This window comes from Thunnus maccoyii, chromosome 22 (genome assembly GCF_910596095.1).
Source record: "Thunnus maccoyii chromosome 22, fThuMac1.1, whole genome shotgun sequence".
Lineage (NCBI taxonomy): Eukaryota > Metazoa > Chordata > Actinopteri > Scombriformes > Scombridae > Thunnus > Thunnus maccoyii.
Window position 1 is genome coordinate 24,795,134 of NC_056554.1, and position 26,506 is coordinate 24,821,639.

At 38.0% G+C, this 26,506-nt stretch overlaps 3 protein-coding genes across 6 annotated transcripts; 2 read left to right on the forward strand and 1 right to left on the reverse strand.

The window, feature by feature from the left end:
• Positions 1-158: 158 nt before the first annotated feature.
• LOC121889755 (ladderlectin-like) lies at positions 159-5,110 on the reverse strand. The gene is made up of 6 exons (XM_042401971.1): positions 5,068-5,110; positions 4,581-4,888; positions 3,523-3,614; positions 3,283-3,417; positions 2,811-2,916; positions 159-681 (listed from the first exon to the last, which is right to left on the reverse strand). The coding sequence occupies exons 2-6, from the start codon at positions 4,861-4,863 to the stop codon at positions 614-616; spliced, it is 684 nt and encodes a 227-aa protein (XP_042257905.1). The 5' UTR covers positions 4,864-4,888; positions 5,068-5,110; the 3' UTR covers positions 159-613.
• A 3,066-nt stretch (positions 5,111-8,176) lies between these two features.
• On the forward strand, positions 8,177-13,378 carry LOC121889781 (C-type lectin 9a-like). Of its 2 annotated transcripts, XM_042402021.1 has the most exons (7): positions 8,177-8,236; positions 8,502-8,583; positions 10,234-10,346; positions 11,535-11,662; positions 11,746-11,877; positions 12,738-12,846; positions 13,181-13,378. In XM_042402021.1, the coding sequence occupies exons 3-7, from the start codon at positions 10,274-10,276 to the stop codon at positions 13,246-13,248; spliced, it is 510 nt and encodes a 169-aa protein (XP_042257955.1). In that variant the 5' UTR covers positions 8,177-8,236; positions 8,502-8,583; positions 10,234-10,273; the 3' UTR covers positions 13,249-13,378. The 2 variants fall into 2 exon arrangements, with proteins under 2 accessions (XP_042257955.1, XP_042257954.1); XM_042402020.1 differs by lacking the exon at positions 8,177-8,236 and having other exon boundaries at positions 8,444-8,583.
• A 2,315-nt stretch (positions 13,379-15,693) lies between these two features.
• tlr2 (toll-like receptor 2) lies at positions 15,694-26,291 on the forward strand. Of its 3 annotated transcripts, none has more exons than XM_042401674.1 (12): positions 15,694-15,774; positions 18,660-18,928; positions 19,803-19,959; positions 20,047-20,196; positions 20,477-20,683; positions 21,344-21,466; positions 22,074-22,224; positions 22,836-23,000; positions 23,606-23,785; positions 23,870-24,010; positions 24,087-24,592; positions 25,385-26,291. In XM_042401674.1, exons 2-12 carry the CDS (start codon positions 18,661-18,663, stop codon positions 25,797-25,799), a joined length of 2,463 nt encoding a protein of 820 aa, XP_042257608.1. In that variant the 5' UTR covers positions 15,694-15,774; position 18,660; the 3' UTR covers positions 25,800-26,291. The 3 variants fall into 3 exon arrangements, with proteins under 3 accessions (XP_042257608.1, XP_042257606.1, XP_042257607.1); XM_042401672.1 differs by lacking the exon at positions 15,694-15,774 and adding an exon at positions 16,657-16,690; XM_042401673.1 differs by lacking the exon at positions 15,694-15,774 and adding an exon at positions 17,406-17,463.
• The last annotated feature ends 215 nt before the right edge of the window (positions 26,292-26,506 follow it).

Here is a 26,506-nt window from a genome sequence, read left to right on the forward strand (position 1 = left end):
AAAATGTTGACTGTCACATCTATGTATTACGCTTACAAAGAGTTGCTTCAAAGCCAATGAATGACTGAATGAATGGAGGGAAGGAAGTATACTTTTTATTAGTAATAAAAGGGACATTTTAATAATTTGATGGCACAAATTACTAACTTGATGAAAGAAATAGATACCAGATACCAGGTTCTGTTTACACCATTCATACTTTTAGTTTGAAACTCATTGTGTCGTCCATGTATGTAGAAAATGTCCTTATTTTGTGAGACAAATGCTTTCACAGTTCAGTGTTGTACATTTTTATTGACACATTTAAAAAAAAAAAAAGTAATTTAGTACTTAAAAGGTTATACACTGGTCCAGATATGAGACGGGTAAGACTGGTTAGCCCCGAATCAGATGGATTCATCTGGATCAAATATTTGCTGGTGGATTAGTTAGACTCGGGCCACATCTGGGGAAGTCACATCTTTGCAAACAAAATTAACCTCTAAAAGACAAAACAAAACCTCTAAAAGCTATGTGTGTGCGTAATATTATTGATGATATTTAACAAAAACAAGGAATGGAATGAGAGGAAACGTCACTCCAGCTGTCGGGTGCAGCAGAGTCAGGTCTGAGTTCAGATCCTCTTGGCACAAACGAAAGGGAGACTTTCATTGCAGGAGGCGTAGTTCCAGTTATGCTCATCTGCAAAATGGAGGACAGTATTATTTGACTTTGTGGGTTTTCAAGCTGTAAATACAATGAAAATGTTGACTGTAGGTAGGATTATCATACCAGATCCTTCACAGGTGTAAAATCTTTAGCTTAATATTCAGACTGAATGATGTTTTATTATCAGCATATTATTCAGTCTGACATTTCCTTCTCGTCAGTAAACTTTCTGTGCGGGCAGGGTTAGACTTTTAGTGACTGACATATTGAACATCAGGTCTGTGAGCCAATAGGAAGAGACTAGATGAGAAGCGTCACTTCCTTTTCTGTCACAAACAACAGTTCAGACTGAGAGTGTAACAGTACTATCACTTCTGGGGAAAAAACAATTAAAGAAGGCAACATAAGAGTGAAATGTTATAGTATTACAGTGCAAATATAACATTGTCTTCAGTCTCTTATAAATATGTTTCTAACTATCATAACCAACTTAGCATTTTAACGTTTGCAGAGTGAAATAAAGAGAAAACTGTCCAACTTAATGCAAACAGTAAATGTAGTTTGTTAATGTGTTTTTAAACATAAGCTGGTTGTATTCTGTGATTTTGTGTTTGTTAACGAAGCATAGGTACCTTATAATCCTGAGAGGGATGTAGTTAAAAAAATTACAGAAAATATATATTTTTTTAATTTCTATATTGTTTTGTATGTATTAGGGATGTGCAGAGGGCCCAGTATTTGTATTTGTATCTGTATTTGTTTAGGCAGCAAAATTATTTGTATTTGTATTCGAATAAAAGTGGAAAGAGGCTTAAAAATCCTGTTTTTGTTTTTATTAAGCTTTTAATTTTAGGAAATTAAAGTGTTACAATAAGTGTTCATGAAGTGTTCCCTTGGGAGCACTTCATTTGTGTCTTTAGTTCAGTTTTATCTCTGGGGAACACCCCCAACTCCGGGAGTGATGTCCAAATAAGGAAATGTGCATCATGTAGCAGGTGGATGTGACTCCCCTCGTTGAGACCTGCTGATAGACGTCACAGCGGAGCAGAGGAGAGACACTGAGATAGTGATGTAACCGACCTGTGCGCTGGTATTTAACATGTTTTTTTTTCTTCCTGAAAACGAATAATTTTTAAAATATTTGTATGAAACAAATATTTGTAAAAAAAACCCACTATTTGTGCTTTGTCGAATAACGTATTTGTATTCAGGCACACCCCTGGTATGTTTATGGTTTGAAGGAAGCGCAATTCACTAAAATCGAACACTGACATTACAAACTTTATAAAGTTTATGTTTTCTGTTTGATTCCACAGGATATATTATATTTGAATCTGTTTCACATCATTTTAGAGGACTAACATAAACAAGAGCTTGTCCAACAGAATAACATCACTGACACCTTATGTAATGTCAGCCAGGTTGTATGTTTTAGGTAATTTAGACCAATATTTATTTTACACTTTACAAGAATGAGTAATTGTCTAGTTTTTTACCTGACAAAAAACACGATGTTAATGCTGCTTAGAGTCTTGATCAGAGAAATGTGATGTGTGAACGTTTTCAAAACAGATTCAATAAAGTAAAACGTACCTCACGTCAGACCCTACTCACTTCCCATTGGCTCGCACAGCCGCGGTTTCCCAGATGTTTGCAGCTGGACAATCTTAGACCCAGAGATTGTCCAACTGGATCTTGTTCTGGGTACAGAATATTTTTTAACGTTGCTTTAACGTGATTTTATCACGTTGATTGCTTTTATGCTGATGTTAAGCATCTTGAACTGCCATTGTGTATGAAAGGTACGATACAAATAAAATTGACTTGACTAGATATATTTGGATGTTTTGATGTAATATTCAGTCTCAGCTGAGGCTGTACGATCCACTGTGCAGTTAGTATAAATTAAGCAAGTTTACAGAGAACAGCAGGCTGTTTGTTTAAGTACAGTAACCTGTCGTATGGACCTCTAGGGGTTAAGAGTCAGAGGTCATGTGACTATCCTGCTGTGATGTAGCATTTGCATTAAAATGCCGAAGTCCTCTGGCAACAGAGCCGGTAACAACCACTAGATGGCAGCACAAGCAGGATGTTCATCCTGAGTGTAAACTTTTTAATGAATATTAAAAGTTTGTATGCATGTGTATGTGCAGTTTATTTACATCCATAATTCATCATCAGACACTTCTCCATTCTTTCAACGTTGTAGTCCGTGTACCAGTTGTTGTAGTAGAACTTGGAGCCGTCGCTCCACATCCAAACAGAGTGCTACAGACAGACAAACACAGAAACATTTGCAAATTAGTTACATTTTACATGTGCATTACATGTTTTATGGGCTGTTTTTCTATGTATTTTGAACTCTATGCTCAAGATTTAACATTTTAACATTTAAGCTCATAACAGTTGGATTCCCAGTGGGGTTCACTATTCAAAATTCATCTCATAATTACTGTTGCTTTCATCTGATAGAAATATTTATTGGTCAACTGTAAAATATCTTCCCTTACTAGTATCTTTGTCACAATTCAATGTTAAAATTAAGGGAACTTTGCCAAAATATATCTGTTCGGGTTATGTATTTGTGTAAAAATGTACAATAATAATAATTCTCAAATATCAATGTCCATATACTTGTATGGCATCAAAGCCTCCAATCCAGGTTTCAGGGAAATCGAAGGTGTCTCCTCTGGTCAGAGCCTGGATGAAATGATTCTCCTCGTAACTGTGGATGGATGCTAGGTTAGCACGTTCAAACAGACAGTAACTCTGCAAGGAAGAAGACAGCAAAGAGTTTTGGTCATTTTCTTCATCACGCCAGGGCTAGATTAATGAATTGACATTTTTAATCTATTCATCTCCATCTGTCCTCACCTCAGCTTCAACCCATGTCTTTGGGCTGTTGATGAAGGTGAAACACCGTTTTCCAAAGCGGGACCAGCCGTAGGGGCAGTAGAAATCCCTGTCTACAAAAAAATGTATTTTAAATACTTTAAATACTGCTGCACAAATAACATAAACAATATTAGAATTCAGCATTAAAATCAAATGTGTACTAATTGTGTTCTAGAGAGTGTGCCTAATTTTATTGCTTATCTTCATTCCAAATCTAATGTTCATTTTGTAAATTATGGTCCCATTTAGAGTAAAATAGACAATAAAGCAGCGTATGCTGTTGGGGCGTGGCAAACTTATGTTTAAAAAGTCGCTACCATGGTGACAACTTGTTTAGGTAACGTAGCCATGGTGTAACCCCAGATTCACAGACTATAGCTGTAGCATAACCGTAGCCGTAGCGCGTTTTCAGTGTTTTCAGTTCATTAAAGTTAATTATGACATTTTGGTCGCCTAAAAAAGTCTTGTTCAGTGTTTGGTCAAATTTAAAGACCCTCTAAAGAGTCGGATGTTCAGTTTTTCCGGTAAGCACATTTTGTTTAAACAGTTTTAAGCCTATTTTTGCTGGTGAAAATTAGCATTAGCATTATCACAGTTAACCATGCATTGTGCTAACCAAGCTAGCGGATAGTGCTATGGTCAGCTCCACCCTCTTGTCCAAATATGGTCACTTCTGGCTCCAAAAATCCAAGATGGTGACGGTCAAAATGCAAACTTGAGGCCTCAGAACGGGAGTCGTCACAGGGTGAAAGGTGACATTACGGTGGCTACGTCCATTATATTTTTAGTCTATGGCAAAAGCTTGATCTTAGGAGTAACTCCTAACTATATCTGTTAATAAATAGACAAATGTAGATAAATGAATTCAAAAGTACAATATTTGCCCCTGAAATATGGTGGAGTATTAAGTGAGTATAGTACTTAAATAATTTTAGTTAGTTACATTCCACCACTTTTCAAGAACTCAACCCAGCAATATTAAGCTTTATGATCCGACAACAAGTAAAAAAATGTGACACACACATGTCATCACTCACAGCAGTCAACTTGTATGATCCCCGGCGGCGTCTTTGTGTTGGGTATCTCCTCTCCAGTGATGACGTTGACGCACCAGCAGTACCTGGTCGACCCCGAGCACTGCTGCGGCAGGAAGTTCCCGTTGGCGTCGCACTGCGGGACGTACGCTCCCATCGTGTCGAAGCTGTGATGCATGATGTACTCACACTGACCCATGTGCCTGGAGACGGAGGAGTTGAGTGGCATGGCTTGGCTCAGAGTCAGAATGGTGCAGAGCGTCAGAGACACACTGAGTAGCTCCATGGTGGTGATGAAGAGGGAGTGTGGCCTGTTATAAGTCAGGAGCGAAGGAGTCAAAAACCATCTCAAGAGCTCCAAAATCGAGTCCATAGAGTCAAACATTTTTCTGAAAAATGTATCATTTTTGTAATTTCTACCTTCATCCCATTAGATACTGATACCTATCAGTACTGGCTTTGAAATAAGGGAGATTTTCCAGGACCCCACCTGACAATAATTTTTACATTATGAAAAGTGTTTCCTCTCCCGGCTCCAAAACCTTCAGGCTGAAAGAAATGCAGATTTTTGTTTGTTTGTTTTTTAATCAACATAATGAGAACAAGTTTTTAATGAACATAAGTACAAAGTTGCAAAAAAAGGTCATACCTGTACATGTACTTAATTTGTCTTTCCAACAATAGCTGCACATGGTTACGTTTCGGCACTCACAATGCTAACTTAAGTAAAACATCCGCAGTGATATGAGACAATACAAGTGAACCTTTTCAAAATACATATACCTTAACCTAAATCTGATATAAACATGTTTTTAGTGGACTCCTAACCCTAACCCTAGGGAGCCATGTGCAATTACAATTATATATACGACATTATAATTGCACCTAATTTGAAGCATGCAATGGGACATATTGAGCACAAAAACAAATAAGATTTGCAGATATATGAGGTATAATTTCTCTAAAAAACATTTGACATAATAGAGGTATATATTGTGCACTTATGGAGATAATAGTAAACACGCAAAGACAACTTTTCACCACAGAATCGATTTTCATTTGCTCAAATTAAATTAGTCTTTGCAAGATACTAAATGCTGCTTGCATGTATGTTCAAAATATATTTAAATGTAATAATTTAATATTATATATATATATATATATATATAGCCTATAATAATACTGGGGTTAAATAAAGTGATAATTGTGTTCATTTTAATAGAAAAGCAGAGCTTTTCCCAGGACTCACCTTTTTCAGGATCAGCTGGTGTGTCGAGTCACGTCTGACAGACTCCGCTGCCTTTTATCAGATCACTGACGCTTCTGCTTTGCTATTATTTCATTTCCCACGACTTCGCCGTAGCTTTGAGATCATGTTTTACACTAACAATGACTCCTTTCAGCAGGGAATAACTTGGCAGACCTGCAGAGATGGATATTGCTTCATTTACCTTATTATTTACTTATTGTACATCGTAAGACGAGCCCTTGTGTACAAAGTCATTAAGTTATAAAGTTCACAAACTATTGTAATCATGTTGAGTTTTGGGTTACATCATTTTTAAATCGGCCTTTCAATTCATTGTTCACAGTGTCTCATTGTGTGTCGACTTCCCAGACTTTCACCTTCTAGTATTCAGGTTACTTGTAACTGTAGGTTCAAAAGAAACATTTAAAAAACTATGTGATACATCAAAATCTATCTTATCACATCTAAAGCTGCTCTTATTTTACAACCTTGTATTGTGGAAATCTGGGTCACAGACTATATTTGCAAGTAAACACTGACTGGATTATAGCATATAATGTCATCCAGCATCCATGAAGCTCTAATTTACAATGAATCTACAATATTTTCGTGTCTCATTTTTAATAAGTAGCCTGTTTCCCAAACTGGTCATTAATTACATCAGTATCGTTACTGCTGAGTAACTGGCGCCACCTCATGTAAAATAATCTAATAATCTGGGATATCATTTTCATTTCATAATAGATGTTTGTATTTCAAAATGCACCTTTTGTCAGTTTTATTTGTAATGACGCTTTTAATTGCTGTCTCACCTTTCAGCCAATCACACGCCACCTAAATCTGCTGCCAGTTTTAAGCACACATTCGTTAAAGCAACAACACTGAAGTAAATAAACACAGAACACAGACATTTTATTTATTTAGCTTAACAAGGCTGCATGTTATCTAGCTGGGCTAGCTCGGCAGGGCTGTGAGCTTGGATTCATCTGAAAAGCCTTTAACTTGTAGCATGAACAGAGAGAGCAGGTGTTTTACAATAAAAAACACATTTTAATTTCCTCTTTATATCTCTATCGGTGTCATACATGAGGCTGAAAATCAGGTAGAAACTATTTTACATCATTTACATTTTCCCTAAAATGCTTAGACAGCTAAATCATTCCTACAAATTATGACTTTTATGTTATGACCCACTCTTTTCATAACTTAGATTATTAAATAATGGATTTATAAAAAGAATAGGCCAACAATAAAAGATGCAAATAATTTATTGATTTAAATGTGTGTACATTCAGTGTCTAAGCAGTTTTTAATGCATGTGTGGATGTTTGTTATTTTCAGGGGAAACAAGCAGATAATAATTACATCTTATGGAGTCTATTTTAGTATCTGGACTTTGACTCAGTATTTAAAAAATCCTGCCATGACTTTGTCGTTATTATTTTTCCTCAATTAAATCTAGAAAACATCATGTATTATATGATAAACGTGTGATATTCACTTTTTTTCAGTTGAAAGTTTACACAATCAGTGTTGTCAAAGCAAACACTGGAAACATTTGTGAGTAAGTAAGTTTGTTCTCAGCAGTTCCTCCACCTTGTGTGCAAATAGTGACTGAATTAAACAACCTTTAAATAGTTTTTAGGCCCGAGGTGATTCTACTCTGCTGCTCACATCTCTTTGCACAACACTGTGTTCTTCAGTCTCTAAATGTTCTGTGTCGTCCACTCAGCCAGTTTCCCCCAGTGGTCACTCATGTAACTGCAACAGAAAATCCCCTGCAGCCCAAGAAGCATTTTCCCCCCATAGACCACTGTTATAAAAGAATAATAACAAAAAAATGTACATAAATTGTACATAAATATAGATAAAGATTATACATTTTGTGAGTTTCATTACCTTATTTACCTTTTCTAGTTTACTGCTTCTTCTCTATATGTTGAAATGTTTGGCTACTATAGTTGAACTTTAAGTGAATGATCACCATCGTTCACCCCAGTATCCAGCTCTTGTAATACTTCACTTCCTCTTCCACCTCCTTCCACAACAGATCATCAGAGATAAGTTACGTGTTTATAAAGGGAAGAAAGACAAAAGAGCAAATAGAAAACAGAACGTTTGCTGTTGGCGTCTAGTCCCATATGTCTCACACACAGGCTTCACAGCTCAAAACTATTAGAGAAATGAAACACAAACATTTTTTTTTTTTTGCCGTTATCTCGGAGCAGTTGGCATTTTCTGAGGTGTTTTCATGATCGTGCAGGTGCACACTGCCTGCTGGGGATGAAACCAACGTTTAAATCCGGTATTTCTGCAGCAGACGCCGTGTTAAGTTCATACAGCGAAGAAGAGAACATCGGGGTCACGTTTTGGCTCAAATCCAACAATTTCATCCTTTGCAAAACAGTGTGTAAGAAGAGAGAAAGGGCTGGGCGTCACTTCATAATGTTAGCATCAGTCAAAATACATGGTGTGAATATCATCTCACACCTATAAAACATCTGTGTAACTGGAAGTTGTAGCCTCTGCTTTACAAAACATTTTGGGTTTTTTGGGTTTTTTGTGTGACAACAACCTGTTTTTCTCTCCCTCTTGGCTATTTACTGAACATGTTTGTTCTTACAAATAAAACAGTACTGAAGTAAACATTTTAAACAGATGGGTCGTGTCCTCAGGGCGTGAGCGGTGGGTTTAAAAGTGTGAGGACCGACCATCTGACATTCAGACGGAGGACGAACAACGAAGGACACATCTGTGGTGAGTTTATTTCTCTCAGTGTGTTTTAGGAGAACAGAACAGGACAACAAACATCTGAACTCTTTGGAGTTTATAACTGAGCTAAAACACAAGGGCTTGAGTTAGCATTAGCAGCAGCTAAATACAGCTCTGGAGGAGAGTAAACAACAGTAAACAATGAGGCTGGTATCAGTGGTCAGATTAACAGTAACGATGGATTACATGCTGCTGTTTCCTCGTCAATCACTCGTGTAGGTAGGAAATTTGAATCCAGCACATGAATGGCGGACTCCGCCACTAACAATGAAAATGAGGCTGTAACTCAGGCGGTAGAGCAGGTCATCCACCAATCAGAAGGTCGGTGGTGGCTCCTCAGAGCAGAAATAAGAGCTTTGGGACAGTTGCAAGATGGTGGACCAGAATGACTTCCGGTTCAAGTGAGGAGCGAGGAGAGATCAAATAAGGGACTCAGGATGTAACGTCTGAACCCCAAATTGCTCCCAATGGCTGCACCATCAGTGTATGAATGAGTGTGTGAATGTTAGCATGTGGTGTAAAAGCACTTTGAGTGGTCAGTAAGACTAGAAAAGCACTTTATAAATGCAGTCCATTTACTAATTAAAACTGCTATATAGAGAGCTAATTACAGAATGTAAATACATTGAATGACTATTGCAGAAAAACAGTATCAAAAACAGGTTGTAATTTCATGGAAATCTTAAAGATTGTGTAAACTCTTCAGGACTAATCAGCTCATGTTTTTTTTTTGCTAAAACACATTGAGCTTCATTTTCAATTCTAGTAAAGAATCCAAAGTTTCTAAAGATAGTTTGCAGAAATTTCCACCGAAATGTTGGCGTTCACACAAGAGACAATGTCTTGTGAAAATCAAGGGTTTAAGAGGTTAAACTGAGAAAGCAACAGAATAGAAAATAGTCATCAACATGTTGAAAAGTTAAAGTAAAATGTACAAACTAAAGCTTTAAACAATGGAGATCAATCATTGTAAGAACAGTAGCATGATGTTCATTTAATCACTACAAGACACAATAAACCAACCATGCAGCTAATTTTATTCGTATATATAAACACATAGTGTTTAAACACTTAAAGGCTGCTGATATTCATGATTCTTTTCATCTCTTTTCATTTGTTCTTTTTAAATACTGCATATATTGTCTTATGTTTCTTCCCTTCATCTCATCTTGAGTTGCAATTAACAATTATTTTCAGATATCAATGAATCTGTTGATTAATTTCTCGATTAATCAATCAGCTGTTTGGTCCATGAAATTTAAAGAATTGATGAAAAATGTTGATCTCTGGTTCCCAAACTCAAGCTGACGTCTTTTAATGTCTTGTTTTATCCACAATCTAAAGATATTCAGTTTCATAGAGACTAAAGAAACCAGAAAATATTCACATTTAAGAAGCTGAAATCAGAGAATTTGGACATTTTCTTCTTAAAAATGACCCAAAACGATCAGTTATCAAAATAGTTTGCTAATCACTGCAGCTCTAATCTTGTCTCTTCTTCTTTGTCTTTTTATGGTGTAAAGACTGAATTATCTTGTTGAAAGCAGCAAGTTGTTTGATGTGTGAATTATAGCGTCTTAGTAGACATGGCTTTTGTTTTGAACATGTCTTCACTGATCTGTGTTACATCTCCAGATCGTATTCTAGCAGTGAGACACTTGGTGAACCCTGAGAAATGCGTCCAGACGTGGTAACTGCAGCGCTGCTGCTGGTTCTGATGTTTGTCCATCACACTGAGCAGAGAGAAGGTGAGAACTAAACTCTGACTAAAGCATCATATCACAGCAAAGTTCAGTCAACACTGTATTAAGTACAATTAAAGTACATTTTATTCTACTTCTATTTCTACTCTACTTCATTTCAGAGGGAAATATTTCACTTTTTACTTGACTACAGTACGTTTATTTGTCATCTGCAGTGACTTTTTATTTTTCAGATTTCAGATTAAAACAGTGTTTCTCAACCTTTTTGACCTGTGACCCCTTACATGACAGCAGCATCCAGCTGACGCTCCTTGTCATGTTTTATATGTCTCTAATTTGTTAGCAGCTCAACCAAATACACATTTCCTCTTTAAACTAATGTCATGGTTTCATTTATAACTGTTTGAAATGATCCAATATTTCACACAAGAATCAAAGATCAGAGAAAAAGTAATACGTTTTCTTGAAAGTAGCATAAATATGTAGCCACCATCAAACACCTTGTTACCTTTAAACTAGTTTTTTAAAAAGACATTTTATATTTACACATACATATACATAAGATATAACCTGTCAGAATTCAAGTTAAAGATGCTTGAAACTAACACCGACCTCCATCTGGTAAGAGTTTTGCTCTTAGATGTTTTATTACAGAGAGTTTATGAAACCCAGAACTAGTCAAACATCCTGCCATTGTGTTACTTATGGATGGAATTATAGTGAAAATAAATGATTCCTCTTTTTGCTGGGGACACCCTGGAACCCCCTCAAGGACCCCATTTTGACCAGACCCCATTTTGAGAACCACTGCCTTACTAAGACAATTTCAGACCAGTTACCTTGAAGTCTAATAACATACAGTACAGGAGTATTTGTCCTTGATAAGAAAAAATAATTATCCTAAAATAAGATATTATAAATTTCTTGAATTTTTTCTGTTTTGCAGGGCAGTTTAGTACAGTGGTTCCGAAACTGGGGGTCAGGCCCCTCCAAAGGGTCACCAGGTGAAAAATGGGGGTTAGAAAGAAGAAAAAACAGATGTTGGTTGTTTTTTTTTTTACACAAATCTGTTTTCTTTTGGGGCCTGCTGCTATAACTTCCTTCTAGCAGGTCTGATATCTTCTGATAGGAAACCAGCAGATGGCAGATTTGTTTTAATTCTGCATCTTAGTTTTATCATAATTGAGTGAATGTGAGAGCTGTTTGAGAATGAAAGCACTGGTGTTCCTACAGATGGTACTACTATGGCGGGCCTGTGTAAGAGATATCCACAGAGGTCTTGTAGTGACGGATGGTACCGGCTTGATGAGGATCGCTGCATGAAATTTATCTCGACTCCCAAAACCTTCGATAAGGCCGAGGTGATACAAACACACACACACAGGCATCAGAAATCAGACTCATCTCACGCTGACAGTTTAACTAACCCATGTTCACATTTCAGGATCAATGCTACGACTTAGACGGCCACCTGGTGTCTATTCACAATGAAATACAGAAGATCCGTGTGGACTGTCTCGCCTGGAGGCACAGTCAGAAAAAAAATTACTTTTGGATTGGAGCCAAAAGCCGCAGGGTGAGTAGCGAACGCCTCGATGTGATCAGAGGACGGACTGAGTGGCTGAACTGATGATGTTGAATGTGAGAATATTCGTCTCAGTGATCAATCCAACACAAAGTAGAAGTAATCAGACTTTTAAAGGCATGAATATGTATCTGGAGTTAGCAGCGGTTAGCTTAGCATAGCACAAAGACTGTAAACAAGGGGAAACAGCTAGCCCGGCTCTGTCCAAAGGTAACAAAATCCACCTACCAGCACCTCTAAAGCCAAGGAAGGACTTTACCATGAGGCAAGGTAGGCAACTACCTGGGGCCCCCAACTATAAGGGCCCCAAACAGCAGTAGATTTACTATGATGTTTAGATATGTATATATTTAGATTATATAAGAATTAAAAGCTCCACCTTGAACACAGGTTTAGTAAATTTAAGTACATTGTGCTAATAATTCCTCTCTCTCACTAATGCAGGAGTTTTATTTTTACTGTTCGGTTTGTTAGATCTGACAGCAGGTCAAACTAAACCACCCTCTTAAACTACACTTGTCATTTCAAGTGTCTCCAATGTGGATCAAATTTTATATATATAAAAATCTGATAACAAATCCTCTTGGTTATCTCGGGCTACATGCTAATCAGGGTTGGTGCTACTCCAGTCAGGAGGTGGTAATGCACCTGTAACTACTAACAACAGTAGAAGAAGAATGATTTATGTGGTTTAAATCCAGCTTGAGTTCCACGTACTGCCCCATAGGACAAGATTGTTCTTGTGTCTTCAGTGAAGACTCAGTCCAGTGTTTTCTCCTCCTGAATATATGGCAGTTAAATGTTAATCTCTCATCGTCTCTGATCCCTAACTGAGTGTTTTGTCTTTTCAGGAGCAATTCGAATACACTGATGGATCTGATTTTGATTATAATAACTGGCACTACAAGTTTTCAAACTACTTCCTGGATAAATACAGCTGCGCGATATCAAACTACCAGGGTAAGCAACAATGAAACAACTATTTTTTTAAAAAATGTATGAAAAAGAACATTTTTTGGCGTATATTTTTGATAAAGATGGTAATAATAATAATAATAATGGCATATTTACAGCTGACTGAGATTCAGTGTAGGATTATAATCAGCTGCTTTCAGCCTCATCACAGAAATGAAGAAGGGAATTTAAATCATTAAAATGAAATAGTAGTAAAACAAATGAAGGAAATGTGACAACCTGTGTTTCTTCTGTAGCAGCTACTTGTGTGAAGCGACAACATTATTCTGCCTGAATGTTGACGTTGATGTTTTTCTGTTTTCTGTCTCCTGTTTTTCAGAGTGGGGAGTTTGGGGTTTCACAGGATGCACCCGAAGGCTCATGTTTGTGTGCGCAAAACGTATGTGATCGTCATCGACTTTCATATTTTCCCTTCGGTGTCGACGGCGACACATGATCGGCTGGACCAGTTCGCTTCACAACAACTGCTGCTCACATAAGCTTTTAAATTTAAGCAATAAACACTTCAGTAAACGTGTCCGATGCTTCCTGTCTCATTATTTCTGTTTAGCAATATGACTGCTGAGTCCTCCTGCCTCTGTCTAGTAAAGTCTGCATTTACACATTTGTTTGAGACGTCCTCTTCAGAAAAATGACTGTATTTACATGGACTTAAGTATCCCGGTTAAGAGACTTATCCCGGTTTAGATCATGTTCAGGATATGACATTTACATGGAACACAGAGAAATCTGGTTATTCATTTCCCCATGTACATGATAGATACTAGTATCCTGGCTACTGATTACTGTATGTTATCAGCGCAGGCGTCTGTGATGTTTATAACACAAACCAGCTCTGTAACTCTGAGACCACTTAACTTATAGCAGGCTTAACACTAACATTTCAAAGTTGCTGGATCAGAGCCACTTCCTCTGTTTTGATGTTTGTTTCTTTAGTATTTTCCAGTGTCCTGTGGCCTGTAGACTACACTGTAAAAAAAAAAAATCGTAAAAAAATGGTAAAAAGTCTGGCAGCAAAAGTTGCCAAACACTTACCGTCAAATAACAGTAAAAAAAACCTTTAGTTATTCTACAGAGATTTATTTTAAAAATACGGATATTTACTTTGGACATTGTCTACATTTTTACAGTCCAACCATTATAAAATAAAAAGAAAAAGTCATTATAAAACATTGCTAGAATGTTAAAGAAATGTATAAATCTGCACAAAAAATGAAAAAGATTGCAGAACTACCTTAAAATTACCTCATTTAAATGAAGACTCTTGTTTTCATACAGTAATCTTTGGTAAATTCATAGGATTATCCAATCCATCCACAAGAACTCCCCATCAAAGTACAGATTTCTGGATGTAAAACACAGAAAAATTATGTAAAATTGCGTTCAAATTACCCTCCTTTAACACCTATTAATGGTATCTTGATACCATTAATCAAGATATTTACACCAAAAGTTTTTGATTCTATTATTATCGCGACGGACATTTGGTTTGCAGGCAGCCATAACACACATCACAAGAACAACACTGAGCTGTTAACGTAGCAACAACCAAAGCACACGTTTGAAATCTTTATTAACAGCAAACAGAACATAATTAGAGTTTGGTGTCCAGGCTCTGAGTAAATATCTTCCCCCACGTTGGAGTCTACGGGTGACGGTGGGGCTGAATGAGCAGGCAGCAAACCTGTGAAGCAGAGCAGCAGCAGCAGCAGCAGCGGTATTTGCATAGCAGAGAGAGAGACAGGAAGTCTTGCAGCTGACATAAACTGCAAAATTGGGCGGGTGCGTCTGGTAGATGATGTGGAGAGTGAAACATGTCATGAGTGTAGTAGTGCAGCTCGAGTTGACTGCCTGAAATAGCTTGCAGGCTTTGTTCCATATATCAAATGTATCAAAATGAATAAATATAATTGCATATTTAAAATAAAATAATAATAACTTTATTTATATAGCATCTTTAAAAACAGAGTTTACAAAACACTTAAACAGACGAAGAAAAAGCAGGATACTCAGCAACATAACAACAGAAAGCAAAACTGTAAGGCCGAAGACAAGACAAAAGACGCAAAAACACAGTAGAGAGAAGACAAAGAGACGGTAAAAGAGATTAAAAAACAAACTATATATATATAAATAAATGAAAATAAAAAGAATAAGAAGACAACATCACATTAAAGCAAGTCTTGATGATGATGTATTGCGGTGGTCTCTTGGTTGCCTGGACTAAGCCATAATAAACGGTTTGGTATGAAGGTTCGGGAGATTACCATTAAATGTTTCTTGTGAAAACCAATGTAAACATTCAGTTCTTCAGCCGCCTTAAGGGATTTTTCATTCTCTCTGCTTTCACCTTTAAACTGTCAAACAAACATTATAATCTCTCACTCAACCTGTAAGGACGTTGTTTTAGAGCTCGGAGCAACAGTGACGACGACCACCGGTGTTTGCTTCAACAACAATGGATGTAGGAAGTTTTAGGGTATGGATGTTAATTATTCTAATGGTTAGATGTTCTCCCTTTGAAAAGTAAATTATTATTAGTAACAGATTCCAGTGGACATGAATGTTGCTGTAATTCATTTTCAAACCTGGACCCTATTTTCCATCTTTTTGTCGCTAAGTGACTAATGGGGACAACAGTTCTGTTTTATATTGTGTAACCAAGAAGTCTCACTCTGAAACCTCGCAAGAGTTGAGTTGTTGTCAAAATCAGCTAAATATTCTGCCATGACTTTGAAAATCCTTTCGATAACACTAAGCCATGCTTCCCAGCACACCTCTCTCAAACTCTGTAATGGTTGAATATTTAGTCTTCCTGCAACACACTCAACTCTCGCAAGATGTCAGGACGAGACTTCTCCTTGAATGAGACTTGGTTAGACACAATAACAAACAGACTGGATCAAGTGAAAGGTAAAGAAAAACTATTTATTTCTCTGTATGGTCCTTCTCGTAATGTTGTCAGACATTTATTATAACAATCTGAGCCTGTCAGTGGCAAAAACACTTTTAGTGGATGTATTATTAATTACATTATAGCTCATTTAGCGGCTGCTGGGTGAAGCTGCCTCGCTCAATACTGGACCGATTTCAAAAACTGTTGTCCCCATCAGTCACTCAGACACAGCAAGATGTGAGAATAGGGTCCAGGTTGAAAAATACCAAAGTTTCCCTTTAAGTATTTTGCATATCATCCTGTTGACAATGATAATATCTACCATCAAGTTTACCAGCTGGGCTTTTTCACACCTTTCTTTCTATTCTTCTTTGTTCACTTTTAAATTATTGTAATATTACTTTATTTCCAAAAGTGAAACTAAAAACACTGAAAAATGAAGCCAATGTGGAAGTGACTTAAACCTGCATTCTCTCTAACGGCCAGCGGGGGGCGACTCCACTGGCTGCAAAAAGAAGTCTGATTGTATGGAAGTCTATGAGAAAATGACCCTACTTCTCTCTTGATTTATTACCTCAGTAAACACTTTCCTAATGAGTTCATGGTCTCGATCACTAGTTTCAAGTCTTCTTCAATACATCATGATGATCACTTTGTAAATTATGGCCCCATTTAGAGTAAAATAGATGATAAAAGCAGCGTATGCTTTAGGGCGTTGTTACATTGTGATTGACAAGTTGCTCCCATGGCGACAACGTTGGTTAGGTTACGTAACCATGGCGTAACCCCGGATTCACAGAGTGTAGCCATAGCCGTCGCTATTTCAGTGTGTTTTCAGTTCATTATTGTAATATTTTTGTCATCTAAAAAGTCTTTTTCATCATTTAATTGAACTAAAAGACCCTCTAAGGAGTCGGATGTTCAGTTTTTCTGGTAAGTTCATTTTGTTTTAATGGTTTTAAGCCTGTTTTTTTGCTAGCAAATATTAGCATTAGCATTATCACAGTTAACCATAGACTGTAAATGCACCGTGCTAACCAAGCTAGCAGATAGCGTCTAAATATGGCCAATTCTGGCTCCGAAAATCAAAGATGGCGACTGTCAAATCGCTAAACTTGAGGCTTGAAAAAACAGCAGTCCACAAACCACTGGATAACATTACTGTGGCTATATCCATATTTTTTTTATTTTTACAGTCTATGCTGGAGGGACAAACAGGAAGCAAAAGTGGCTGCGGTCCAGTTCATACAACAATCATATTATGCAATAAAAAAAAACATGCAACATACAACATTTTGCTACTTTACTTACAGGCTTGTTCCTTCACTCATAATCAATAGAAGAGCTGATAAAACTCAGTAAGATTTCAATTAAACAGTATTTTATCTAAACTTTTTTCAACTTTTTTTATGCATTTCTATATTTTCACAGCTACACACACAAACACACACACACAAACACACACACACAAACACACAAACACAGACACACACAGACAGACATTAAACTGGTTTCCTCCCAAAAGCAAATTTTCATGCTCACTACCTCTTTTCACACTTCAGTTCCAACTGTCACGCATGAGATTTTACTTCCTCTCTGCACAGTCATGAACATTCTCGATCTTCATCCTGTTGTCGTTCTCAATCATTATATGGTCTCCAAGTTGTTCCGTTATTATTATCAGGAAGCAGCTCTACAAAAATCAGGTAAGAGCACACAGACTTATAGTATACTCCTAGAAAAAAACTTGAAATTGACTTTTCTAATATGCAGTCCTGCTGTGTGTCTGTGACGAAGAGACTATGCTGCTGTTTCAGACCTCATTTTTACATTTTACAATGTTTTTTTGTGTCAAAACAGATAAATTGCAAAATAAAGGACACACCTGAGTAAAATGAGGGCTCTTAAGATGAATGAATGTAGTTTGGGTTCCTAAATTAATGAATAGTTGATTGGAGCAAAAGGTAAATATAAAATACAGCTTTTGGAGCGTCTCCTGCTGATCAAAAATCACATAAAAACTGTTTTTTTTGGTTTTGCACATAATGATTCTACGTGAGGAATTTAATGCTGAAGTTGTGCAGGTACATTTTATTTTAATTTAAGGTGTTACTTTGTGTTTTCTCATGATCATGATGTAGCAAAAAGACCAAAGTCAAATCTGTGCACTATGTGGTCAGAGTGGTGAGTGCATTTACCAGAAGTATGTGGATATTCAAATTAATAATTTAAATGATGTTAAAGGAAAATATTGTATTTCAAACTTTGTGGCAACAGTTTGGGGCAGACCCTTTTCTGTTTCAATATTAACACTCTCCAGTCCAGGTTCATTTTTGGGGGTTTTTTTGCAGATTTTTTCAATTATTTTTTAAGCCTAACTTATCATTTAGTCAATTTAACAAAATATAAATCAAATGACAAGAAAATTCACACAGATGCCTCTAAAACTTTACAAATCTTTAGTCACAATCACTGATAAACTATTTATATACACAAACACAACAGGGAATGTAAGAAATAAAGTTTTAATACTGTTTATTTACAAGTAATTTTATCTAGTTTTTGTGCCTTTTTATTGAAAGTACGAGCATAGCAGCTGTGAATCAGATTTAGATTGTTCAGGTGTTCGTTTACTCTACTTACACACTGATACAGATTGTTGGACAAATTAAATCTCGCTGTGCTTGTTGATATATTCAGCAGTGACTCACTCGTGTGTTATACATGAACCCTTTGGGACATTAGTCACAATAACACATTAAAGACTTCCTCTTGTCTCAAGTCACACTTCCTCCCGTCGTTTCTTTCACTTTGTCTCTTTGTAACGCTCGACTAATTTGCTGTCTTTCTCTGATGAATTCATCCACTACTCCTCTAACTTTCTCATTTTTTTTTTCTACAGCATGAGACATCCGACCAACCTTTACCTCCTCTTCCTCCCCCTCCTCCTCTTCTTGTCCTTCTGCTGGGGTCAGAGGTCAGACAGTGACAAGCCCTCCTGCGATCGCTGTGACCTGCAGCTCTCCTGTAACTGCTCCTATGGTGGATTCACCAGTGTTCCCATGGTAACAGGCAGCGCCCTGACTCTTGATCTCTCCTTCAACAACATCACCGAGGTGACCGATGATGACCTGACAGGCCACGGGGCACTGAGGGCTCTGAGTCTCCACGGTAACACTGAATCCAAATTTTATTGGGTTTTTAAAGGAATAAGGCTGGAATATATGGAAGATTTAAAATGCCTAAATTAAAACATATGCTGTCATAAGTTGTTGAATGAAAAACAATCTGTATGTTCAGCTTTTTGTCCGTGATTGGACAATTTGATTGTTTTTCATTTTGAAATGGACACACTAACAGGCACGAAAGATTCGTGACACAATGAAAAACAAGTCATTCAGTTTGAAAGACAAAAAGTTGAATAATTGTGTTTTTAACATCTTTCTTTTTTTTAACTATGACAGTAAATGCATACAGGAAATGTAAATACATATAACAGTCTACAAACATATATAATGTGTATCGTATTTCACTGTATTTTCATTGTTTCCGTTTTTTTTAAATTTGGCACTTTAAATCTTCCACAGTGGAAACCTGCTCTGAAAGATCTGTGGAATTAGTAAGACGTTACAGACGTCACCTCCACAGTACCTGATATGTCATTTAAATTTCTGTAAACTGAAACGTGATGAAGTACGGAGTCATATCTACAAACAGCTTGTATTTCGGAATATTAATACTCAGTTTCAACAAGTTGGGTTGAATTTCTTTCATTAGTTGTTCTGAAAAGCTGAAAAGAGGAATAAGTGGGTGTCTTATACTGTGCTGGACAGAAAAAAACAAAATGATTATTTTTCGAGCATTCAACAACCAGAGCTCTCATGAAGCTTTGACTAATGATTTCAAATTATACCAATGAATTAATTAGCCAATTAACTTTAACAAACATTAACAATTTATGTTGTAAAATTTTTTAAAAAACTACCACAGAATAAAGAAATAATGTTCTAACCTTTTGTTTGAATGCTTTCTTCTTGTCTTCCAGGTAACAAACTATCTGTGATCCATCAATCAGCATTTAACTCTCTGCGGAGGCTGGAGACGCTGGATCTGTCTGACAATCAGCTGACGTCTCTCAACCACACCTGGTTCAGCGAGCTAGCAGCTCTGCGGCAGCTCAACCTGCTCGACAACCCATACAGGTAAAGACGTGAGGTTACAGCATAAACACTGAGCAGAAAGCTCCACATCACATACGATGTTTTCTCCTCTGCTCTGCTCTCCTGCAGCTGCCTTGGTTCCCCCCTACTGTTTCAGGGGCTGGTCAGTCTGAGGAGGCTGGCGTTCGGAGGTCCTGCTCTGGAGGAGGTCAGGAGAGGAGATCTGTCTGGAGTCACTCAGCTGGAGGAGCTCACTCTGCACGCCAACAACCTGAAGAGGTACTGACACTGTTTATGTGTGTCATTGCTCCAGAGCCAAATGTCCTCACAAGGAGATTAAGAAAATCCTGCAGCATGAGGAGATTTTGTCCCTGAACACCTCCTTTACAAACTAATTAAAGCCTCCATGTGCAACTCCTCGTGGTCGTATCAATAAAGACAAGTCAAACATGTTGCTAACATACATCAGAAAGCATAAAGATGGCAATATTTAATATTCTTCTTATTGTCTAACAAATGCCATGAAAAGACCAAAAATGAGTGAATTCTCTCTCTGCAGGTATGAGTCCGGTGCTCTAGCGTATATTTGGCCGTTGGGTCGCGTCACTTTGAGCCTCCATGGTCCATTTTTAAACAACACAACTCTGGCCTCAGCTGTGATCGACGACGTGTCGTACCCTGAGACACATATCGTTCTGGAAGACCTCCATCTGATTGGCAAACAGTCTGTTCAGCCCCTCACAGTGATTAACAGCAGGAAAGTCAGGTATGGCCACCATCTTCTGTTTCAGCATCCATGCAGAATTCTTGATAAAGAGCTGAGCAAAACACATTGCTATGGCAGCGTTCAAAACACTTGTGAATTATGATGGTTTAAGTGACAGCACTCTCTAGTAGCCTTAGTAATGAGCGACAAAGATGTAAAAGTAACGTTATGTTACTATAAACAACTATAAACTATAACAACACACATTACTGTGAAAAGAACATGGAAGATTTTGCTTCTGTACGCCTCTTTTAGCTAAATCCTCTATGTTCGGCCTTTGGCGACCTCTAGTGGTAACATCGGTAAAGACACATGCAGGCACTAGAAGCCTTCTGGTGGGTGGGTGAGTCAACAAAATGTGCTTTGTTGCTTAAAACGTAAGCGCCTCAAATATGGACACCCAAGTGTATTGTTCAAGGTAAATAAAGTGAAATAAAATGTGTTAATCCTACAGTCGTCCTGAGGTGTCCACTGACGTGAAGGGGTCGATATCTTTTCTTTTCATCATCATGCAGTTACAAGCTTCTTTTGTCATTTCAAAGACTTATAGACTTGTAATTGAGAATGTGAGTCAAACGTTATGTTTTTTTGTCAGTAAATTGTGTCAAAATGTAAAGCATGGTAGAAAAATCTGTCAACCTGATGATGATGTCACTTCAGGAACTTGTCCCTCCATAACCTCTCTATATCGGATGCGACCACTGTCGACTTGCTGGTGGCATTGGATGGTGCGTCGCTGACCTTCTTTTCCTGTGATGTCATCACGCTAATCGGTGAAGGCAGGTAGGAAACCAGTGTGTCAGCATGATCTGTCAAATTTAGAAAAGTTGTCAATATATGAAGCAGAAGCACAGCTGGATAGTGATGTTTCTGTCAGCATCCCAGTGGCTTGGTAATTTCAAACATTGTTTTTACCAACCAGATAGATATTTAAGCTGCTTTAAATTCATAGCAAACATTTACAATAACCAATCAGACTATCAGGCGTTACAAGGAGGACATGTTTGAATACACTGTATTTTCATGTTAATTATAAAAAATCGCCAAAGTGTGTTCACATAAACAGCATATATGGGTGCAGACCCAAAGTCAATTTTCCCTCAAGTTTTGTCAGTATTGATGACAAAATGCTTTATAATAAAAATATAATACAACAAATAATGTAGTTTCATGATCATCTTTTTGGAAGATTTGCTTTTTCTATTTTTAAGTTTGTGTGTTAAAAAGTAACAAAAATTTGAAAAGTGAAAATAATGTTTTTGATGCTCGAATACAGATAAAAACAGCCTTTAAAATAATACTGCGCTGTAAGGAAAGACATAATGAACTTTATAAACTGTTGCCTTGCATGAACAGTGTCATTTGTTTGTTGTTTTTCGGTTGGTGTTAGGTGGGAGCCAGCCAACACGACCGATCATAAAAGCATCAACGAGCTCTACTTACGAGATATTGTGGTGCTGGATGTCTTTGAGTTTGTCTCGTTGCTTGACCTACAGTTCCTGCTGAAGTGGCCCAGGAAGATGTCTGTCATAAACTCCAAGGTGCGGAACAAGATGTTGTTTGTCACAAGTGTGTAAAATACGGTCACTACTACATCATTCCGTTACATAGCTGGGCAAGAAGTGCAAACATTTTGTGAATGAATTGTCAAAGCAGAATTAGGCATCCTTATGTAAAGTCCGAATTCGGACATCAAAGTGATTCAAGGAAAGTCAACAATTTAGGCCAATGAATACTGACTGTAGTCTCGAATAATTTTCTCCTTAAATTGTTATCGTAGTCTCATAGTTCTGACTTGAAGATGAAAGTCTGACTTAAATCTCTAAACATTTTTTTACACTTTTTTTCACAAAGCGAAAAATTAATTTAAATGTTAATTAATATGGATTTTAAGATATTTCAAGGTTAGGTATTTCAGTTATACTTCAGATTTACTGAAACTTTAACTCCAAACTCACAATCCCATTGAGGTAATAGCATAAACTGAAACGTTCTAAAATGCACAACAATTTTCATCTTTTCACCATCGGGTGTGACCAGGCACTTAGTCCTCTTACCAACAAAACAAATAAATTAATTCATGAATGAATCACTATTATATTTTAGTCCAACTCTCTGAGCTCTATTAGTGAAGCCTGACTTCTGCCCTCAGGTGTTTTTGGTGCCCTGTCCCACGTCCAAGCTGCTGAAGAACCTGCTTTACCTGGACCTGTCCGACAACCTGCTGACTGACATGACTCTGACTGAGACACTGTGCGGCGGACACAGCACTATGAAGGACCTACGAGTTTTAAACGTCAGCGGAAACGCTCTGAAGGTGCCTTCTTGAAACTTCCTTAAAAAACAAATTCAGCTGTGTAGAAACTGTGTTTTTATTAATGTTGTATGTTGTGTTGTATGTTGAATTCATACTGAACGTAGGCATGGAACCTACGTTTTGTCCAGTGACAACTCCAATAAAGGTTATTCAAACTAGACGACCGCATCCCAAGTTCCATTTTATGTCACAGCGCCTCAGTCAAGACTACAAGTAAAATATACTCATTACAGTTTAGAATAATACTCTGACAGTTTAGAACGATGTTGGGAAATCAGATGTGGAACTCCTCAAACTGCAAGACAGCCGACCAAAATGTCCAGTCGTCCAGTCTTTCATATAATTTATCAGACTTCATGACCTCAAACTGCACGTCAAAAGTTTTTTGTTTTAGGATAAGAATATGAAAATGTTCTTACATGAGGCCCAATGATTTTCTCAGACTTGACGAAGCTCCTCTAGAGCCACACAAGACATGATACAACTTTTTTCATGGGCTGAGTAGTCCTGCTGAAGACTAAACTGATCAACTCATGTAAAATCAGTGTCAGGCTTTGGTTTTGAAGAAGAAATTGCCTGCTGTCTGAAGATATGTCTGTGTTCAGTCTTTGTCCTTGGCAAACCACCTGGTAGCGAATCTCTTCAAACTGACCCACCTGGATGTCAGCAGGAACGGCTACATCTCCATGCCGCTGACCTGCACCTGGCCCACTACTCTGCGATACCTCAACATCTCCAGGGCCAAACTGACCACTGTCACCTCCTGTCTACCCACAACTCTGGAGGTATGGCCACAGGACCATATACCACCATAGCAGCAAATACATGTATTGATACTACACTTTAACACTGTAATTCATCGTGTTCAGGTGCTGGATCTGAGCAACAATGATCTCAAAGACTTCATACTGCGCCTGCCGGTCCTAAGAGAGCTCCACCTCTCTGGGAACAAGTTCCTGAGGCTGCCCCAAGGATCATTTTTCCCCAATCTGCAAACACTGACTATACAGGTAAGAAACATACAACTGTCATGTTTCTTCTTCCATGTTTGTATTCCCTGTGTGACCTCTTCCTGTTCTTCCTCAGTCAAACACCCTGAACATGTTTGGCCCCCCAGACCTCCAGGCATATGAACGACTGCAGAACCTCCAAGCGGGTCAGAACAAATTTGTCTGCTCCTGTGACTTCGTCGCCTTCCTCCAGTCGGACATCAAAGAAGCCGGAGATGTGCATTTAACAGACGGAAAGGAGAGTTACGTGTGCGACTCTCCTCTCCACCTGCAGGGAGAGACAGTGGGTCAAGTCCACCTCACTGTTGTTGACTGCCATCAAGTTTTGTTCGTGTCCGTGTGCTGTGGGGTGGCGCTGTTTGTTGGAACTCTGGTGTGTGTCTTGCTGTGGCGCCTCCACGCATTTTGGTACCTGAAGATGACTTGGGCGTGGCTGAAGGCCAAGCGGAGCTCCCGGCGGCGGCAACACAGAGATAACGTGGATGCAGATCTGTTGTTATCCTTCGACGCCTTTGTTTCATACAGCGAGAGAGACGCTGGCTGGGTGGAAAACTTCTTGGTACCTGAGCTGGAGGAAACAGGGTACTGCCAGGAATTTTTGTTACGCTTCTCAACATAATTATATTTTTAGTACAATGTGTCTGTCTGTCCTGTGTTTTTTATCTCTTAACTCTTGAACCATGATGTATATGAGGTAACTTCTTTAAAAATCAGAATTCAGGTTTTCAGAAATGTAAAATTTGCATCCAGTTTTTACTACACATGACATATAACATGCCTGAATAAGCCCAGAAAGTTTATCTTGTTGATTAATCGATTAATCATTATTATATCAGAAAAGTGGGGGAAATGGCCATCATTATTTCCTAAAGCCCAATTTGGCATCTCGAAATATCTGGTTTGTCCAACCAAAAGTTCAAAACCCAAAAATATCCAATTTACTACAATGGAAGACCAAGATTTGCAGAAAAATTATTACATTTGAGTAAATTTGAGAACCTTAAACCATCAAATTTCTGGCGGCAGCACTACTGCAGCAACAATTTAGATGGTTACATGTCAGTGGGCAAGAATCTGACAAGTGAAGATAATATTTAGCAAAATCTGATGTGTAGTAAAAATGTATGGTTGTGAAACTTCAGGTTGAAATTCAGTTAAAAAGGTGGATTAAATCTGCAAGAATGTCACGTCCATGTTCTGTTGTATGAATAGGAAAAATCAGAAGTCTACACGGTGTTGGTGCTATGCACTTTTGCAGCTGCCTTTCACCAGTCAGATGTCAGATTATCTCCGAGCACAGCAAACCCTACCTGCCATAATTACAGTCTCAACCAGTGTGAAACATAACCTGCCTCCTTGTTTTTAATCTTCCAGGGAGAATAATGAAGATGAAATGAATCCCAGAGGCAACCGGCCTCTGTCCCTGTGCCTCCACAAGCGGGACTTCCTCCCTGGACAATGGATTGTGGACAACATCATAAGCGCCATGGAGAGAAGCCGGCGGACCATCTTCATCCTCTCTGAGAACTTCGTCCGCTCAGACTGGTGCCGCTACGAGCTGGACTTCTCCCATTTCCGGCTTTTCGACGGGACCGCCGGCGGGGACGCAGCCATCTTGATCCTGCTGGAGCCGTTGGCCAAGGACGACATCCCCAAACGCTTCTACAAACTGCGCAAGCTCATGAACTCCACCACCTACCTGGAGTGGCCTCTGGAGGAGGAGAGGAGGCCGGAGTTCTGGAGGAGTCTCCGCGACGCTTTGAGCGGGGAAGAAGAGGAGGAGAACTGAGAGAGGAAGAGAAGTGAGCACAAAAGGACATGTTAGAGAAAAAAGGTAGAGAACGTAATAGAAAAGAAAAGGAAGTGAGTGAATGAAATGGACAAAGAGAAGTGAACAAGGAGTCAAAGTAAAGAAGGGCAGGAAGACAAAAAGAAAAGACAGGTGTAGTAAAAAGGCTTTGAGGCGCTTGAAGCAAAAATATCAGAAGTCAAAAAAAATGAGAGAAAAAGAGTAAAATATGTAGGAGGTGAAAGTGATGACAGGAAGATAAATGATGTAGACAAAGTGAGAAGGTTTAATGTCACCTCAGAATTTCTCCCATTTGTTCATCCGTAATACTTTTTTATTACCTTCTTTTTTATCATTTCTGCATTAATCAGGTCATTCTGGTTTCTTCTACCTTTTTAGGGTCAACGGTTTGATCACTTCAAACTATATTGTGAAAGTTTTTGTGTAAATGATAAACCTTTTTGTTTTTATCAACAAATTCCATTAAAAGACCCAAACCAGTAATGTGTTTGTCCTTCTTGTAATACTTCACACCTTACACCCTGTCTGTTCCTAAGCCCGTTGGTTCCCTTTGAAGGTGTAAATCTTTAAAAATAGCTAAAATATATATATATATAGTTTCATTTTTAAAAAAGAAGGACGTGCATTGTTTGATGAGGTGTACAGCAGCTCGTCAGTTATTTTGCTTGTAGTGTGGTGAAATGGCC